Genomic DNA, 21,031 nt, shown 5'->3' with positions numbered 1-21,031 from the left:
TTTATGTTTTTTATGGCCTCCTAAATGTGAATATTGTGTAGTTTCTCAGATATCAAAAAGAGCCATTAAAAAAACTGCTCATCAGACAATTTAATTATTTAAGTATTTCAATCAAGATCAACTCACCATCAGTTTAGAAATTATGGTAATGTCACACTATGGAAAACAACAGTTGGAGACGACCAAAATTACTACAATGAACTTCTTCAAAGTGACTTTGGTGTCTGTCAGTCTGATATCAGTTTGTGATTAAACAGGGTCAAAATGACAATTGAATGCAGTCTGTTTGTGATAATGTTGTATTTAACTGTGGTAAACTGGCTAAAGTTATAAATCACTTGCTGTCTATATACACAGAAATTCACAGTTCAACTACTTAATTTTCAGTTACATATTGATTTATACAGCGCCAAATCACAAAATAAGTTGCCTCAAGGCACTTTATATTGTTAGATAAAGACTCTTCAATAATAAAAAGAAAACAGAGAAAATCCCAACAATCATATGGCCTCCTATGAGCAAGCACTTTGGCGAGAGTGGGAAGGAAAAACTCACTTCTAACAGGAAGAAACCTCCAACAGAGCCAGGCTCGGGGAGGGGCGGGGCCATCTGCCACAACCGGTTGGGGTGAGAGAAGGAAGACGGGATAAAAGAAACACTGTGGAAGAGAGCCAGAGATTAATAATCACTAATAACACTTCAGTGGGGCTGAGGGCTAAGCTAAGGGCTAACCCACAGTCTTTTCCTCACCAGCTCACGGTCACTAAACAACAAGATTGATGAGCAACTGTAGATTATCTTGCGCTGTGTGGATTTTCTCCTTGTTTTGCAACTGCTCCTTTATATGGCATATATAACCTGTATATAACTTGTACAAATCTGTGTAGATACTTACATTATTACATACATTCCCTGTGTAGGTACTTCTTTACCTTTAAGTCTACTTCATGGTTTCTCTTTATTCTCTCTATTCTAAAAGAATTTTACATTAAAAATCTACATACTGCTAACAGAGAGATGCCAAACTGTCTTTCATTCTTCTTGTAACAGTGACAATAAAGATTTATTTTATTTAGAGTACACTCAGAACTTAATTTGAAACCAAAACAGAATTTTGCAGGACGGTAAATTAGCAGCAAAATGACCGAGGGTCAGGAATTAAAACCAGAATACGGTCAGTTGATAACTTTGCTGCCTTGACTGCCTCAGACTGATTGCATCGTGCTGCCAATTTAGTTTATAAATTACACTTCAATTAATTTGCAAACCCGTTCACCAGCGATTGTAGTCGGTCTGAGCTGGACTGCAGTTGTTTGAAGACATGTTGCCTCCCACCAGACAACTTGTGCAACTGACTTTTGATTCAAAGTGGTTGCCGATAGATTTTGCGCAGTCACCATTCAATCACCATGTGACAGAGCCATGAATGCTTTTATGGATTTAACCAAACAAGTAAATACTCAGAACAAGTAGAGTCTATTCAGTTAAACTATTATTCAAGATAAGTTCATTTTTAAGTTGGTTTTCATGAAGACATAAATAGTTTGAGTCTTCTGATTTTTTTTCACGTTTCCTATCATTTTAAAGGAAAAAAATCTTGTAAAGGTGAGTTTAGATGGAAAATGTCGAGTAAATCTTTAATAAAAATTGGCAGTTGAATCCATATACAAATATTGAAAGCAGTCGTTTCCCCTGCATTTAAAGCTTTTTTTTTTTTTTTTTCAGCCACACTGTGCTCATTATACTTAAAGAAGCTGAGTGCTGTCACAGTGTGATGTTAATACTTTTACTTCAGTAAAAGATCTGAAAACTCCCCCCCACCACCACCATTTTTCTCAACTGCATGCTGTATTTGCCAAAGCTTTAATCCACATCTCTGGCTGACTTCTGCACATCAGTGACCACTTGTGTTCAAGACTGCTGTTATATTTAGAGCGAACACAGCAGTGCACGCAGCTCAAATGTTGCAAGTAATCATGCTGTACATGCAAATCACTGTTGCTTAATGAATCGGTGTCTTAGCTTCAACTGTGTCTCCCCCCTCTGTGATACAGTGGACCGGGTTTGTTGAGTGTGTAGTGAGGCAGAAGTATGCTGATGTTACTTCCAGTCAGCGCACAAATGATGCTTCGTGCTTTTTACTGGGAATTTACAAAAGGAGGATGAACTTGCCGTGCACTGCAGAGATTTTGGCACTGGCACCCCCCTGCAAGTTTGCCTCAGGGGTTCACTGTCCACTGTGCATGCTATTCATTTTAGACAGACTGATGGTGTTTTTACACTGTGGGAACATAAGCAATAACCTAAATTTTGTGACAATTTGTAATGCAAACTTTCCATTTGTAACATTTTGGGAATGTGCATGCCTGATGGCTCCCTCTAGAGTTTCATGTGGCTTTCTGTCCAGTAGCATCTGTCAGTGTAACATCTACTGTAGGCTATAATATCCTCTCATTCTACATGACAAATCATTTTGACTGGCTCTCATATATCATGCTTTACAAAGATATTTTTAGCATCCAACTTCACAGTGGCCACTCATTTTTAGTACTAAAATTCATTGAAACACTGATATTTTCATGCTACAAAATACTTCTATCAAACTGAAATGAGTGATTTACAATATGTTTGCTCAGTTAAGAGTTGAGTGAATATGGCTTGGAGTGCTTGGATGAGCAAACCTAACAAAAAGAGAAAATTCTAAGGGTGCCCTGCTGCCAGCGAATCCCCAGAAAAAGTCAGATTATTTGTCACTGATGACATTAGAGATGCTGGTGTGATTTAAATGTGCATTTAGATGAGCAGTTTTTCTTATTTTTGGCTCAGACTCAATATAGATGACCAACTATCAAGGTCCTCCTCAGGAATAAACCTTAAAATTGAATTAAGTCAGGGATGAGAAACTGAGTTTCACTTAGGGCCACAAATGGGAAATGAGAATTGCATTAAGCTTTTAATTTACTCAAAAATGTGAGCTGCTTACAACCATTTCACCTACAAGCTTACAAAGCCCTCAACCAGTCTACAAAAATTGTTTGTCTTCATGACATTTAGTGAAGTAAAATAAATCACTCTGATTACAAGAACACTACCAAACAACTATTTTGAAATCTGTTTCACGTGCTTAAATTTAATTGAATGTGATCAAACAATCCTGATGTGGTGTAAAAAAAAAGTTATACATTTTCATTTGAGTCTTGTACATATTTCTTGTCTTCTATGACTTTATGTCTTTGCAGGGATTTGGATTCAGAGTTCATAAAGAAAATGCAAATTGTGTTCTTTGAAGATGAGTGTGTTGCAGTTAGCCATAAAACACTCAGATGTTTGGACAGTGGGGGGAGACTGGAGTGTGAGGAAGGAATCTGCTTTTTGCCATTTTGTTATGTTTTTATGTGCAAAGTTTAATGAAAACTTACAGAAACGAAGGATTGTTAAACAAATAAAAATGACACCCACATTAATTCAGGGGTTCTTAGCACCGACCATTGAGAACAAACAAAGACTCTGACCCCTCTGATTGGGCTCAAATCAAAGAACAGAGGCAAAAAAAACCGAGAAAGTATTAGCAAAACGCGACACAGTGAAACCTACATTTTTTTTTCTGTTTGCTAAAATAGGACAAAGCAGGAAAAAGGGATCTGTATTTATTTTTGAGCATACTTATTGAGAAACAGAGACTGAGTTGTGTGTGCATTTCTTCTCCTGCAGGTAACATTAGCAGAAACTGTACAACAGCTGGATGGTCTGATGTTTTCCCAAACATAACCAGTGTGTGTGGGGCAGACACGAGCCAGGATAAGGTACAGTAAACATCTTAACTGCTGCTTTTTGTTCTTTTGTGTGTCGTAAATGTCACCTGGATGTTAATGAATTCTGACTGTGGAACAGGAAAAGAAGCTGCGACCCCAACATGGACCATTAGTGGCCCCTAATTGACGAAGCCCGCGGGGTTGGCTGTTAATTAACACCAGTTAGTGGTGAAAGACTGCTTCTTTAAAAGGTCAATATGCCCAACAGTAGAGTGATACGTGTTTAAATGTGAGCAATTTGGTGTCTGCGCGCTCTGCTGTCTAGTTTTTTGTGTCGTTTAATGGACAAAAAACACCATTAGCCTTCCTCTAGAAGCAATTTGGTGTTAAAGGGTCGTCATTTTATGTTTCCCAGAATATCTGTATAATAGCAACCATTTATCTAGGTAGGAAATATTCTGAACGGCTTTCAGGTCATACAGTTTAACTACACTGCCACTATAAGATTGCTTTGGTTGAATTCTATGCATTTCACACAGTCGGGTATCTTGGAATAGGTGGTTTGCAAATATTTCTACACACATTGTATTCATATCTGTACAAAATAGCCACAAGGTGATACAACATGTTGCTAATTCTTCTTTTTCTTCTATGTTTGGTATCCCATCTACCTGTAGCATGGCATCTACAATCATTTTTTAAGATGGTCTCCACTACACGGGCATATTCAGTTTGCAGTTTGCCTTATATACTGTACCACCATGTATGTTTGCACGTTTCAATAAATCACGGCACCTTTTCCCACTTTTCCTTGAAAATGTGAAGTGAGGAGCTCAAGACTTTTGCACAGCACGCCTCCATCGCTGTATCAGACACTTGGTCTTGTTGCCTCTGAGTTATATCTAGCTCTGTTTTCAAGCAGAGGAAAGTGGTGGTGAATTTGTCCACACAGATGAAACGTTCAGTATGAGAGAATCACTTTTTGTGCATGTATAATTGTAATGTACAGGCGTCAAAAAGTCCCAAAACACACCTAAACTAGTCTCAAGAGATGTGCATGTGCATGTGCATGTACAGCACGATTTCATGGTCTGAGCACAGAATCTGAAACTTTGTTATCATTACATTGCAATTGTTTTTCTGGCAGAAATTTCAGTTAAATTATGATTGTAAGAGAAACACTTAGTGCTAAAAAAGATGCTCCGTTCTTATGATTGCAAGAAAAACTTTGCAACTTTAGTAGGAGTCAAGCAGGACAGCACAGGACATGTGTCTGCAAACAGCATGGCACAGAGTAATTGGAGGTATGCAGCCAATATCCTGCAGCTCTTCATCTAACAGCTCACTCTAACTGCGTCTTGTTTTTATTCCATCGCTCCCTGGACATTTTCAAATGATTCATCATCAAAAAATGAACTTTCTACATCAATATTATGATACTTTGTGGATCTCAGCTGGGCAGACATGGATATTTACAGAGGAGGAGGATTATGTGGAGTGCAGTGTTTCACTAGATGCTGACCTGAAATAAAATAGCCAAACACTTAGTGCTAAAAAAGATGCTCCGTTCTTTTAGCACAGTGTAAAAACCTGGCAATGCCATCGCAAACAACTGAGAAAGTGGAGAAGTTGCACTGTGCTCGGAACAACCCCTAAGTGTAGTAAAAAGTAGGCATGTGTTCCAGTTCCTTATGTTACAGTGGAAGGCAGCGAATTGTATATATTATTTCAATAAGGTCACTCGCAAGAATTGAACAGGATTTACTTCATGATAAGGGGATTAGGTTCCAATGACCCAACACGACAAAACAAAATTCCAGCAGTGACGAGTTTTTATGCTGTTGGTGAAGACTGAGGATGGATGGAGCTCTGACTGAGGTGTCTGTGAGGTAGAGATGGGGAGGAGGTGGGCTGCAGAAATGAGAGTCTGGGAGGAAGAATGATAGAGAACATGGATTTACACTAGGCTTAGTCTTGCACGCCTTCTCTGAGCTGATTGGTTCAAAGAAGATGTGCACTAACATGATTAGATGAGAGTAATGATGTCAGTACTGAGACTGCCAGTGTGGGAAAGTGGTAGTGATGTAAAGAACAGACAAACACTCAAACGCCTGGGAAAGCAGGCAGATGAGTGATTACACTTCCTCCTTATTGAGCATAAGCTTCACTTTATTTAATTGATGTAGTCCAAACCAAACAAAGAGGTAAGAGGCGTCTGTGAGGTTCCCTGCTCATCCTGCACAGACATCAAATTGATTGCACAACAGGAACATTTGAAGGTTTTAACTACATATTGAAATACAGTTACTGAAATGCTGATTAAACAATAGTTTTGCAGGACAGATGTCAAACGACTTCCTTCACAATTATGTTCAGCTTGGGTCGTCCTGACAGGTCACCAAACTGGAGTTTTTGGTGTGTTGTGTGTGGCCTTTTTTGGCCTCTGCTGTGGTAATTGCTGCTCCCCTCTTCTTCCACTCTTCTGTGGTTCAGTTTGGGTCTCGACTCTGTGTATCCTGAATCGCCCATTGTGCTTGTGCAATTGTTCATCCATCTCTCTTTTCAGTTTTGGCTCTGCACGGCTTCTCGGTTCACACTCTTCCCTTGCTGTGGTTTTCTGTCTTTCTTGTCTTCAGTAGGGAGTAGAGAGGTACTCGGGAATAATACGGTACTGTCGTCGCATCAGCTGTCCATCTTCTTTTTGTCATTTTGCATATCAAAGAAAGAAATGGTTGAGCAGGTGTCTGAAAGGGTTCAAAGACCTGAGAACTTAACATTATTTTAACAAAACATAAATAGAAAGTGAGCTTTTATAATTCAAACAAGAGAGGGATTAGGACTAAAACCCTATGGGGGAAAAAAACCAATACACATTCACTCACTTAAAAACACTTTGGTAGGTTGGGAATGTCTCATGGACAGAAGTCATACATTTTTTTTGCAGCGTAATTAAACTGAGCTAAAATCAAAGACGTTTTACTTTATAAAGGAAGAGAAATGTTCCGTTTTATTTCTCACTGTTCACTGAAAGTTGAAAAAGGGAAAAAGAATCCAGCGTTTTTCAGGCAGCTGCCAAAAAAGTGTCTTTAATGTAAACTGCAATATGTCTGTGAAGGTTCTGAGTCATCCAAGTCATTGTAGTCTAAGGAGCTGGGAAAGTCCAGATGCTTTTCTGTCCAAGCTCCTTAGTCTTTAATGTAAAGTATGCAGGAGAATTTTGAACATGGGAATAGTGATTAAAGTAGTTTACAGGTTTTACTACAGCTCACTGGGGAAAAAGCAAACAGAAAGAAAAAGATGGAAAGCAGCTAAATGATGCCTGTTTTTTATTTGCATCTTTTCTGGTGGCTTATTGTAGCGTTTTCACACATAGTCAGTGTTGTAGTTTTAGAAATACAAGTTTAATGCTGATGAACTGATGAACTCTTCACCTGGATGTTTGGGCTTTGCTGTGTCCAAAGAAAGGAACGAATTCTATTTAGATAATAATCTGTTTTACAAATTTGCATATAGTGTCATACATATATATTTTTACTTACTAAACAGAAAGTCTGTGTGCACAGCCAGGGCTGTGTATCTGAGATGTCTTATTTAACATAGAGCCCAGAGTAGAAAAGAAATGTCTGTAACTGTTTAGTGTTCAGAGAAGTCTGAGCTTTGGGCTCATAAGGATTACTCGCACATACACTGACATCAATATTTGAAACCTTGTCCAAGTTTATTTTGGGCAGCAGCCATTGGAACAGTAAGTAGATGACATAAAATAAGAAAATAAGGAATTACATAAGAGTTTCCTTTTTAAATAAGAATACACTAATTATAGAAATTGACATGAGCACATGTGTTACAACAGGTAAGGTAATCTACTTTTGAAGATGATCCTTCCACAGGAATCTCTATATTACAAGGTCATCCCACACTAGACAAGTAGTGCCCCGGCTGTCCTTGTGATTTTTACAAAGACTCAAGGTCAAACCATAACATTTTAAAATCCTTTCATTCAGCTGAGTCTATTTAAAATTTCATTAAAATATCAAGACTTCACCAAATAAAGGGGAAAAATATCTTTCTTTGTATGCTTTTCCAGACAGAGTAAAGGTTTTTGTTTATAGTTCCCAAGTGTCGGTTTGATCCGATCTGTCTACGATATACTGGCGATATTGCAGCGAAATGCCATTTAAGCCATATTGCACGCTGAAGTGCATCGTGCATGGCTCGCTGTTGCTGCAGTTTGGCAGCACTCGGGCAGCAATCCAGGTTTGAAACTCAGCGGGAAACAAGAATCAAGATTATTTCATGGTAATACAACCTGAGTCACTGTCACTGTAGTTTCATGATTATAAAAACATCTAATTTTGCACTTGGCATCGGACACCAGAGGCACTCACATACTTTTATTTGTATAAATCTACATTTCAATGACTTATTTTAAACTGAAGTCAGTGTTATTATGAAATGCAGAAGAAATGTTGAACAGTTTCCTTATGATTAGCAGATGCAGTGTTCATAAAAACAAACACTTTTTACTTTTATGAACAAGGATTTGAGTTATGTTACTGCAGCATGGCAAAGCAGCTGTGAGCTAAAAAGGGAAACTTCATGTAACATGGTATATTGTCCATTTTATTACACAGAGAAAAAAACATTCCATCCAACTTCGTGTGCCCTGTGTCACTGGAAAAAAAGAATTCCTGTAAGGGTGGGAACCCTGTAAAGAGGCACAGTTGTGGTTGAGGTAAGGAGGAGTGATGATAAATGGTTTGGGACACGTCTCCCGAACAGGACTGGACCTTCCCTTTCTGACTGAAGTCTGGCATCCTGGCTTCTCGTCAAACAAACACTCTTTGATGTTCTTGCCGAAAGAAGCCAGTGGAAGAAATTCAGCCTACAGCATCTTTTTCTGAGGAAACAAGATAACAGCGCAAACAGAGAGAGAGACACGAAAAGAGAGAGGCAGGGAGCGGGAGCCTGTGACGGACCATGTATGGTCGGATTTCATTTGTTTTGTTTTCTTTTGTAATGCAACAGATACTAAAATCTTTCAAACAAGAATAAATGTTGCTCGCTTTTCTCCTCCAGCACTAAGGGTATAATGGGGTTCGGGAAATCTACAAAACACAAAGGCCTTATTGCATCACATCTGTGCTCAAACACAAAGACCCATATTTTATCCACCAAAAAATCAGACCACAAATGAACAGAACATTAAAATTAGACTGTAAACAATAATTTTATGCTTCGTGATCACGCAGGAGGAGAAAGACCAGACACATTTCTGCATGAAACCCACCTGCTTCTTTGTAATCAGTTACATGTCCACAACAACACATTTTGTGTAAATTTTCTGGTATTGTTGTTTCATTATTTACTTTATAATTCTGTTAGAATTTTCTGGTGTTTTTCACGTTCTTCCCTGAAACACTAAACTGTGTTACACCTCCCACTTCTTGTGGGTTAAACTAATGTCTAAGACATCACTTTTGTCAGTTTTTCATTCTTGTACAAATACTTTTTTGCAGGAATTTGTCCTTGGGTCTTTGCTTTTATGAAACTTTCGCTAGATTGAAGGAAAAAAGGTCAAATCGCCTGTCACTGCTTCCTTTTTCTAAATTACAGAGTAAAAGGAATTTGACCCAGTTAATTAACGCTGACACATTACAAGCCATTTTGCAATCCATGCTGAAAGCAGGTCAGGAGGTTACAGAGAATACAGACCACAGGTACTGCAGAGAATAAAATAACTGCCAAACAGCAGTGGGTGATAAACACACCACATAAAGTACAATAGAGTAGAAATAAAATACTTTCAGCTCATTTCTTCTCTTTGTTCTTTACTCATGAAGTTTATTCAACAAATTATTCAAATTATCTTTTGCTTCATTGTTTATTTCCCTTGGTGCCGCCATGACGTTGATTTGAGTTTGCTGTGAAGTGCAAACAGTTAAGTCCACTATAAGATGCAGTGAAATAAGTTCTGATGCTTAGTGCTGGTTAAAATGCTTCCAACTGAATGTCAGCAAAATTAGCATTAGTATATTAGGGATGACATGCCAGCTTACCAGAAGCAAAACCAGTACATCACCCCCTGGTGGCTGGCAGCATTATAGATCAGAAATCCCTTCCTCCATGGCGTGTTGCCTGTTGCTTTGTAGTTGACAGTCACTAGTGGACCAAACTCCCGTTGCCTTGGTAACTTTTTAAAGCATTGAACCTGTCATATATCTGGGAACAGTAATCTTTGCTATCATTTGGTATTTTCCCACCCATTTTGGGTTGCCAACAGTGATTTCGTCCATTTTTGTAATTGTCTATCGTTTCACATCGCTGCTACCCACCTGCAGTGTTCCTGTTTTTAGCACTGAGGGTGAAATGTCTATTAATGTGTCGTCATTAAGTAACTGAGTCAAATTCCCCTTAAGCTGCAGTGACTCAGAAGAACAATAATGATAATAATAGTAATAATAATAATAATATTAATAATAATAACTTTATTTATAAAGCACTTCCAAACAAAGTGCTGTACAGCTATTTGAAAATAAAGAGATAAATAAAGAAAAGCGATACATAGCAATACAAGTTAAAAACATAATAAAAATTAAAAAACGGTGAACAAGTAGGTCTTCAACTTAGCTTTAAAAACCTCCACAGAGCATGTCTGTCTAATATCTTGAGGGAAGTTGTTCTACAAAAATGGGGCACGAGAAGAAAACCCACGCCTTTTTTTCTGGCTCTAAGAACTTTTAAAAGGACAGAATCCTGGCCTTTTAAAAGTTCTTAGAGCACAGGATGGAACATAAAGGTGCAAAAGATCAGGGAGGTATGAAGGTGCCAAAACATTTAAAGAATTGGAAGTGAGCAGCATGACCTTAACTCTTGAATGCACAACCTACCAGTACCTACACTCTTCCACGAGTGGGGTCAGAAATGACCCCAAATAGAAACAATGCATTTTGCTATAAACTCGGTTGTTATTCTTCAAAATCTTTAAAACAAAGAGTTGTAATATTTTTATATTTGAGGTATTCCTCATAAAACATGATTGTGACATGAGGCCCTTTGTATTTTTATTAGTTTTTTCATTAATTTTAAGAAATTGCAGTTTTTGTATCACTTGTATCACTTTTGTATGCTTGCTCGGCATATACTGCAGAAGCTGGGTTTTCCTTCTGAAAGGCACAAGTTGTTCATCCACTGTAACACAGTCACTGAGGATGAATTTCTGCCTGCAGTTGACCAGGAACAGGTCCCATATGTAGCGGAAAGCTACCATGTGGTTTGTTTTCAGTCAGTAGGCTCTGGTCCTCTTGTCATCAAAGTGCAAGAAACGGTGAATATCTTTAAATCTTTGAATTGACATAGTGGCCTTGTACAATGGGTTATGCAGAGGACTCCCAAAAAACACACCAACTTGTACATCCCAGTTCTTCTCACTTCCTGCAAGAATGGTCAATCAAATGAAGGCCAGGAGCTTATGTTTGATTACATTTTTCCACTCTTTTCCCCTGTCTGTGGCTACTCTTTGTGCCTCCATGTTTGTGCATGTCAGCACCTCTTCTATTATATTATCAGACATGAACATCTTCCATGCATCTATTGGAGAGACAGTACTAGACCCAGGTGCAAGCCCTGGCCGACTAATTCAGAATATTGTGGCTAGAGCAGTAAGAGGGGCTCATTCTGTTAGACTCAATATCCATTTCCTCTTCAGAGGACTCCTCTGTATCTGACTGGCCTTGTCCAGCGGGGGGGACAGTAGTCTGGGTCCTCTATATCTGAGATGTCAGATTCTGAGTCAGTGCCTCCGATGGGCTCTTCATCCCATCCATCCGGGATCATTTATAGGGCAAGGTCCACAGGGATCCTAGCTGGCCTCATAGCAGCCATGTTACTTTAGATATTAAAAAAAAAAAATCAGAAAGGACAATGTTTGAAATGCACAGGAAACTATAAACAGGGCTGCACATAATTGGTCCTCAGGTGCGCATTTGCTGTCAAATCAGTGCGCCCCTGTCAGTGCGCCCCAGGGTGGCTGTGGCTACAATGTAGCTTGCCATCACCAGTGTGTGAATGTGTGTGTGAATGGGTGGATGACTGGATATGTAAAGCGCTTTGGGGTCCTTAGGGACTAGTAAAGCGCTATATAAATACAGGCCATTTACCAAAATAAAAGACGCGTACCAGATAAAAAGTTGGGATACTCGTTTGTGTACATTAGATGTTCTGGAGGAGGATAGACATTTGTTCAGAATTCTAAAGATGTCGAAGAAGCAAGCTCCGTAAGCAATTACTTTGGTGTTCCTCCACCGCAAAAGAAGCACGTATTCTATGAATTTCTGGGAATACTTTTATTTTGACAGCGAATGCACACTTACGAACCACTTATGTGCAGCCCTGACTATAAATCGTGTATGTTACTGTGTAAAAATTAATTCTTGATCCATCAGAAGTGTAAGTGGGACAGTCAGAGTTGCTAAGAATGAAAGTTTCATAGAAGATTCCACAGGAACTGCTTGGGGTCATTTATGGAAGAGTGGGGTAGTGATACAAAAACTGCATTTTTTTTTAATTAATGAAAAAATTAATAAAAATGCAAATGGCCTCATGTTACAAACATATTTTATGAGGAATACCTGGAATATGAATATATTACAACTTTTCATTTTAAAGATTTTGAAGAAAAACAACCCGTGGGGTCATTTTTGACCCCACAATGAAAGAATTTTAGTTCAGGGGTAATGTGCTTAAATTTTCCAGTTTTAGTTAAAATGCGAACAGCTGCATTTTGCAACATCTGTAAACCTCTAAAACCTTTCTTTGGTAGCCCAGAAAGGAGAGCATTACAATAATCGATACGTGAAGACACACATGCATGGAGAAGAACCTCTGCAGTGTCGCTAGATAAAACTGATTTTGGCTATGTTCCTTAAATGATAAAAGGCGGTCTTTGTTGTCTCTTTTACATGACACTCGAAGGACAGTACCCTGGCGAACCACATGCCCAAGTTTTTAACCTTGTCCCTGCAATTTATGACATAGTCATCAATTTTCAAGATGAAATTTTGGGACAAGTATTGAAATTTTTGTGGCCGGTGTCAATCAACTCTGTCTTATCAGTATTTAGAAGCAGGAAGTTATTTGATAACCAGCCCCTAATTGCAGATAGACACGATTCTAATTTAGACACTTCACCTGACTCCTGACAAACAAAACAGATATTTGCACAGACTTTATATAAAAGATGAACCATGACATAATTGGCTTCTGGACTTTGGCATTTTGAAGCTTTAGCGTTAGCATTTTTGGCATTAACGTGTTGATTTTCTTTTTATACTCAGATACATTTGGACAAGAAGATATGCATAAACTGTATGTGTACAGTGCACAGAGATAGATACTGACTACGTTTTGCTACTAAACATGGAATAACAAATAACAACAACAACATGTTGGGGGGTGTAGCTACTTGATTCATATCGGAAACCTGATTTGTTTCATACAGTTAAGATCTCGTGGTCCCGAGTACTTTATGTTGACATTTGGGGTTTTGTTTATATTTTGAGTCTTTGCTCTAGTCTTGACTTAACTGTTTTTCCTGTGACTATTTGTAGTGTTGCAGAGTTTCAGTTTTTTGACCCTGTTTGTTTGCTGTATGTAATCAGTAGAAGTATTATTAGCCTTTGCCCCAGTGTTTCCTGCATGCGCTTTCTGTCTCGTCTTTCTGTTTCTGCCGGTTCGCCTGCCTCTGTTATTTAAATTTATTGTAATATTTAATTTAAAGTTTCAGCAAATTAAAACAGTGTAAATGTCATGTATCTCTCAGTTTAGCTCAGTACACACAACCACAGTCATTGGGAACACTGCGGACTCAACAGTTGTCCAGATGTTGATCACTGCATCCCTCAATAAGGAGGCTAAACCAAAGAAGGTCCTGGCTAAATGGCTGGCTGTCCACAGAGAGCTGTTCACAGACAGGACTGCAAGTCACAGTCCTTGATTCTGGAGGAAAAGTGGTAAAGCAGTTGTCAGCTGGTGTTGATGGTGGCCGGGTCATTGTGTTTTATCTGAAGTCAGTACATTCATCTACCGGGACATTTTAGAGCACGTCATGATTCCCTCTGCTTACAAGCTTTATGGAGATGGACATTTCCTTTTCCTGCAGGGTGTAGTACCTGCATTCAGTGCCAAAGTTACCGCAACATAGTTTGTTGACTATAATATTACTGAACCCATGAAAAATCTATGGATTATTGTCAAGAGGAAAATAAGAAACACCTGACAAACATGCAAAAAAGCTAAATGCTACAATAAGAGCAAACTTCAATACCTTCTTAGCTTTGACACAAGCTGATCACCTCCATGTGATGCCACATTAATACAGTAATGAATAATTAATGATAAAGGAGCCCAACCAACGACTGAATATATATGAATGTACTTTTCAGTATACTCAGTATTCTTCCTGAATAACTGGAAAAAACTGAATCTTTTAACCTTTTCCCATTTTTGATATGAAGGAAAAAGCATTTTCTTTGTTAAATCATCCGTTCTTCAGCCTTGTCAGCTTTTCCAACTCAGCCCTTAACTTTTGTCAGTTTCCTTCTTCCTCAGTTTTTAAGGTTAGGTTAGTTTTCACCTCTGTTGGATTCATAGGTTCTCCTGCCAGTTTTGTGCAAACCCTTTTGTTCCTGCCTTTTGTTAGTTTTGTTGTTGAGTGTTTCAAGCATTCGAGATTAGATTCTTCCTCCTGTGTATGGTTATGGTCTTCAGCTAAGGTTAGGGGTAGGGCTTCAGTTTCTCTTACAAATGTGTGGATCAAACTGTGCACCAGTTCATGTGAGCTGATGACAAGTGCAGATTCTAAAAATCACAGAGTCTAAATTAGTTTTCAGTTTTAAATTTTGGTGCCTTTTTTCCTGACACGGAGAACAACTTAGCTGTGAATTGAAACACCTGTCCTCCATTGTGTTCATATATTTTGGCTACTGTTGTGTGACCGCAGCTTCATCCTGTTCACTTGTTATTCGTGACCCGTTTTGGGTCACGAATAGTGCAGCTGAATCGCCCATTGTGTTGTCCTGCCTCTCTCACTCTGTCTCTATTAATCCCGTGCTCGCTCCACCACACCCCCTCTTGTCACTAATGTAGAGACACAAATCTTCCTCAGAGCAAATTTGATATCATCAAATCTACAGTTTTTAATAAAGTTGAAATAATAATAAAAGCAGTCAGCATTAGATTAAGTTTGAATTAAATTTAATAGAATTATTGTTTCTGTAATACGATATATTATCTTAACTCTTATCTTGTCTAAGGTTTCTCTAAAACAGAACAGAAATAATGCTACACAAATAAGTACAACACATGTGAAGCATGTAAATATCAGGGATGGTAACACTGATATGGTAAATCATTCCTTATTGAGCTAGTTTGGAATTTCCCAGGAATAAAGCATATCTTATCTTATCTTCAAATTAAACACACTTAGTCAGTACTTGTGTCTACGCCAAATTTCAAAACGCTGATTTGTTTAAAGCTCTTTTATCATTGTTTATTCAGCCACATACTGCGTATGTTTCTGTCCAGAATTTCTGTTAAATCAAAGTGATTTAGTGTGCTTACACTTGCCTGCAGTTTGACAGCTGTTGATGCAGGATTGCCAACTCTCACATTTTTGGTGTGAGACACCGAGTGTTAGGTTCTGTCTCACGCTGCCCAAACAAATCTCTCTTTGAATAGAGTCATTTCATCTAAAACTGGAAAACGTTCCCATCTGACCCTCAAGAATTATGTGATTATTTTTCTGTTGCTTTAGTATTTGTAATAAAAAACATGGAAGTGTTACTTACATAAAAGACCTCAAACTACATAAAAGTGCATTGGAAATCATCAGTTATTTTTGATTTTTCATAATTCAGCAACACAACGGATAGTTATATTTAAGCTCTATAAAAAATTGCATGAAATAAGATTTCATGGCTGAGCACCTGATTCCAAGCCTTACATCATCTGGCATTATGCTAAGCCACGCACTTTAGAGCAGTGGAGAATGGAGTGACAATCGTGCTTCTCCATTTGACAGTCCAAAGATGAGTCTGGGTTTGGTGGATGCAAAACTTGTCTGACTGCACTTGTTCCAAGCGTAAAGTTTGGTGGATGGGGGATCATGATGTGGGGTTGTTTTTTGGGAGTTCATGCTCCCAACTTTGTGGGAACAGATTGGAGATGGCTCATTTCTGTCCCAACATGACTGTGCCCCAGTGCAAAAAAACAAGGTCCATAAAGCTGTGGATGAGCATGACTGGCTTGACCTCAACCCCAAGACTGCGAGCCATCCAGTAAACACACTCCTAACCCCTGTGGAAAAGCTTCCCAGAAGAGTTGAAACTGTTATAGCAGCAAAGGGTGGGCTGATATATTAAACCTTGCAGATTAAGAGTGGAATGTCACTCGAGTTCATGCACATGAAGGCAGACGAGCAAATACTTTTGGCAATGTAATATGCTTCACAATCTTCACCTCAATTTGAGGCCCAGCTTAGTGATATGTTAAGGATGATATACATGCATTAATAATTTAACAAAAGCTCTTTTTCCCCCTTTGTCTGCAGCTGTTCTTCTACGTGGTCGTGCAGACGTTGTACACTCTGGGTCACAGTCTGTCTTTAATTGCCCTCACTACAGGGTGCGCTATCCTCTGCCTATTCAGGTAAGACTGAATACTAAAATATTATTAAATCAGAACATTAAGATAAAAAAAGTAGCATCTTTATTTAACATTTACTGCACTATGCTACATTTCTTTCATTACCAACATGTGTGCAGGAAGCTCCACTGCACCAGAAACTACATCCACCTCAATCTCTTCGTCTCCTTCATTCTGAGAGCCGTGGCGGTGTTGGTGAAAGACGACATCCTCTTCAACCGAAACTCGCACTGCTCAAACCAGCCATCACTGGTGAGGTCACCACCTCTGTCCTCAGCGAGCAGAGTCATATCCCGAGGGAGGCCAACAATGCAGCACTGAGTACAGAAAGCCACACACTCATGTGTTAACAGCAGAACTGTCACAACGGGAAAAATGTTTCAGCGTAAAGCCTGACAAAGTTTAAAGCATGAAATAATAAATGGGAATTAGGTCTGCATGCTTCAGATATGAAATTAACATCTCAAACTGTCAAACGTTCTGCTGTGACAGTTTGTTCTTCAGATTCAAGTAATCATTTTCTGAAGGTGGCTCTGCAGAATTTCCTGGCAGTTAGCCCATTCATGTGTTCGGTGAGACAACAGCCAGTCACGCATGCTCCCTATCTGCTTAGCTGAGAGGGCCAGTAGCCTGCGTGCTTTCTGGTCCTAAAACTGTGGAAGCATGCGGAACATCAAGGAAGAAGTGTGGACAAGAAGAAAAAAAAGCTTTACTGCATGCACCACTGAGCAGCTTTCATTAAACGCACGAGGAGTTATGTTGTAATCTGGTACCCAGTCCTCCTAATACACCCGGGATATACAGTGAGCCACACAAACATGGGAGCAAATCCAAAAGCCTGAAAATCCTTAAAGCTTCCGTGGGGCAAACTGTGCACCATCTTCACTGCGTAATAGACACTTTTGTGCTGAGTTTGTGAGCAAGAGTATGTGAAAGTGTGCCCTATTGTTACACTGTTGTTTTTATAAGTTACCCAGCACTGATGTGTATAGAAAAGCCTGCATTGCTGCCCAGTTTCATTGCCAAAGCATTGATAATACAATTTTGTCAAAGCTACAGGTGTCTCACAGATACTCGGTATCCCTGGCATTGGTGCTCTGGTGTGCTCTAACCTTGCATCCATGTGCTCCTTGGATAGTAGGATTTCCCATTTTGGAATGAGATTCTTCCGACTTTGTTGCATTAGTACACTTTAAAAAATTGGAACATGAAAATAACCTGGACATTACAAAGACAAGGATATTGTATTTTACCGGGTGCTTTGCCTGATTTATTAGAATTACTATAAACTAGATCATTCTATTTGGATAGCAATTAACTGTTATGACCTAAAACCATATTAAAAATGCACAGTCAACATTTGAATAGATTTGTGGCACTGATCTAATTTTTCATGCAATCAGCCAAATATTTATCTGCAATGTTTTAGTGTGGCATCAGTAACTCTGCAACTTTTTTGTTATTGCCTATTTTCCATGTTCCTTTTCCCACTTGAGTGATGTTAATGTCAATTTTCCCAGGCTGACACAACCAACTCCAATTTTAGACCTACTCCCAGTATGTTTACTGCAGGTCTTTCATTCTGCAGGGCTGATGTTGCACAAGGGGTGTTTTTCTCCAGAAAGTATGCAAAGGAGTATGCCTTACTGAGTTTTCTGTCTGGCAAACTTGGCACTTAAACTGCCACCTCCGAACCTTCTATGGCGATGCAAACTTTCTCTGCCTCTAGATGAAGTCTGTTATCGCTAATATTTCTGTCAATGCAAAAAGCACCAAATGCATCTGACAGGATAAAAACAGTCATACTCTTGGATTAGAACACGATGGATATTTCACCGATCTGCACCATTACCCTCTGCGTCATTTCAATACGTTATAAATCCCGACTTAGGAAGATCGCAACTTGTTCAGAGCAGTGTGACGGGCAAAAGATAAAGGACAAAATTTGCAACCTGTTTCTGTTATTTATGTATGTATGCATGCTCACTGATGCGCTTTACACAGACTGATAAACACACTAGCTTTAAAACAGAAACACCACAAAAGTATCATCCAGTTATACCTTCATGAAGGCGGGTTTTAATTCATGACTGTTGTATTAGTTTCAGCTAATAAACTGACAGCAGAAAGCTGACATCTGATCCTCTCCTTGCCTCAGTAGCTGCCTGACTCTTCCCTCATGACGTTCCTCCTCCACTCACCCTCATTGTCAGGGCACTCTGACCTTTATGCACTCATCTGCTTGGTGCTTGTGACGTCATAATCTGCTCTGGGTGAACTCTCTGACAGATCCAGTGGAAAAATGGAAATGTATACCCACATATCAGAATACTAAGTATAAATACATGATTATCCTACACTGTGCTCATGGTTACAATTAACCACATACAGTCAGCGATACAATGTACAGTCAAGGCTGATATTATATAGTTTAAGTATACACAAAGCCTATTTAACATCTTTGTACTCTTTCTGTGTTCTCTTTAGGTGGGATGTAAAGCCAGCCTGGTGTTTTTCCAGTATTTCATTATGGCCAACTTCTTCTGGCTGCTGGTGGAGGGTTTGTACCTCCACACTCTGCTGGTTGTCATTTTCTCGGAAAATCGACACTTTATTGTCTACATGTTCATCGGCTGGGGTAGGTACATTTTCTTATTCTTTATTTGATTTTGAGTCAAATGGCCACGTGGGAGCTTTCACTCTGTTATAGCTGCAGGTTTAGCAGCTTAGTTATGATTTTGATTAGATATCAGAGCTCTCGTTACTTTAGGCAGCATTAGGCAGCTATTTAAGCAAATAAGTCAAATGGTTTTTTCCCTCAAATTCAACAATACTGTGCTACATTTGTTATCCTACGGCATCAAACTTGATATAATGCTTGACTGAAAAGTTACTAGTTCACCAAATGGCTCAAGGTAAAGGAAAAGGAGAAACTTCATATATGCTCAACGTGGTTTGGCTTCAGTTAAACAAGGACACAGACTGGTTGGCAAACCACCAACAACCTCTGGTTGCTAGGGAAAAAGTACAAAGTAAAAGCTGTGCATTAATGCTGAAGCTAACTGCGGCGGGGCGTGGTCTGCAGTGCTGCTGCTACTCGATGGTAATGGAAAGCCAGCCAATCCGAGTCGAGTCGTGGCGAGGCGATCCTATTAGGTACTAATGGAAAAGAGACCTTAGTGAAGTTGCATAATAACTGAACTGAGCCTTTCTGCTGCTGCCTTCTTGGTATTTTAAAACCAGATGTTAGAAGAGATTAGGCCTGACTGAGAAACTGTCATGGTAATCCCCATGGGACATCTTTTCCCAAACAGAGGATTTCTCCCCTGCTGGTTGTTAGTTTCCAGAAGCAATGTTCATCTTTTATTTCCATTTTTCCTCCTCTGAAAGACAGTATAACACCGTCTAGTTTTGAGCTTGAGATGGAATTTATCAACAAACAATTAAAAGCCTTAATATACACTGAAGCAATCTGTTTAGAGTCTTAATACATGGATGGAACTCACATTACTTTACTCAGAAAGATTAAATCGTAACTAGCAATAAAAAAAATAAGAAATGCAAACACGATGTGATAATATTTTCTATACTTCATGGTTGTTGACAGGAATCCCCACTGTGTTTGTGTCTGCGTGGGTGATAACGAGGATTTATCTGGAAGACACGGGGTAAGTGTAACAATCAGAGAGTGAGTTATCACCATAGAAACGCGGTCCAGGTTTGTTATTTATGAACTTTATGAAGTCTGTTAAACATACATGGATTATATTTTACTAAATAGATTTACATTCTGACTGAATGTGAGTCTGCAATTTGTTTTTCTTCAAGTTGACATGTGTTCATGTGTCATGCTCTCTCTGGAGCTGTTTATTATATTCTCCTTTAAAGGCTGACAGAAGTTAGGCAGCTCCAGTTACATTAAAGAGAGGCATGCATTGGTATTCAACAGCCACTGCCTCTGTTTTTTCGTTAGGGCCTCAAATTGCATTTTATTGATTAGACTGTTATTCATTACCATGCAGGAAGGGGGCCCAGTTTTTCAATTAATAAGAGAAATATCTCACATGTCAAAGTGCACTTTATTGGATAACTTAGCTGACAGGGTTTGCTTTGAGATGTCATCACAGGAACCTGGTGGCGTTTGGCTTTTGTTGCACATTATTGCAACTGGCACTGCAGCTCATTATCTATGAGTCATGCCGTGTAGGCGAACTATAAAAACAAGCTTCTGAAACAAGTCTATAACAATTACTGAGGCAGGGTCTGATAGCAAAGGACAGTAAGGACATCACTCCAGAGTGTGAGGAGAATGATAATGAAATTTGTTAAGTTTTAAGTTCATTACCAAAGCCAAGAAGAAGACTGAGACTAAGTCACAACAGTGAGTCATTTAGTTTCCTTGACTTTTATTTTATTGAACCATACCATCCAAATATCCAGAAAGCTTAAATATTTAATTGTTAGGACAATCTGTCATATTTAAATGTGTCATTTTACCCCCAAAGACACGATGACCTTAAGAAAGTGAAGAGTTTGACCCAAATGAACAAAATGGTTTTGGTCATAAGAACCATAAG

General features: G+C 38.9%; 1 protein-coding gene across 1 annotated transcript in view; it reads left to right on the top strand.

The window, feature by feature from the left end:
• The window catches only part of LOC102302089 (vasoactive intestinal polypeptide receptor 2), a 77,862-nt gene that overhangs the window by 44,684 nt on the left and 12,147 nt on the right, over nt 1-21,031 (top strand). The window contains exons 4-8 of the mRNA XM_005917984.3: nt 3,712-3,803; nt 16,360-16,457; nt 16,574-16,706; nt 18,942-19,092; nt 20,062-20,122. Of these exons, the coding sequence (XP_005918046.1) occupies nt 3,712-3,803; nt 16,360-16,457; nt 16,574-16,706; nt 18,942-19,092; nt 20,062-20,122 (535 nt within the window). The remainder of the gene's footprint in view (nt 1-3,711; nt 3,804-16,359; nt 16,458-16,573; nt 16,707-18,941; nt 19,093-20,061; nt 20,123-21,031) is intronic.

The sequence above is a fragment of the Haplochromis burtoni genome, unplaced genomic scaffold (genome assembly GCF_018398535.1).
Source record: "Haplochromis burtoni strain Fernald_Lab_line unplaced genomic scaffold, NCSU_Asbu1 Contig_27, whole genome shotgun sequence".
Classification (NCBI taxonomy): domain Eukaryota; kingdom Metazoa; phylum Chordata; class Actinopteri; order Cichliformes; family Cichlidae; genus Haplochromis; species Haplochromis burtoni.
The sequence above is the reverse complement of the archived record's forward strand: the minus strand, read 5'-3'. Positions and strand labels throughout refer to the sequence as shown.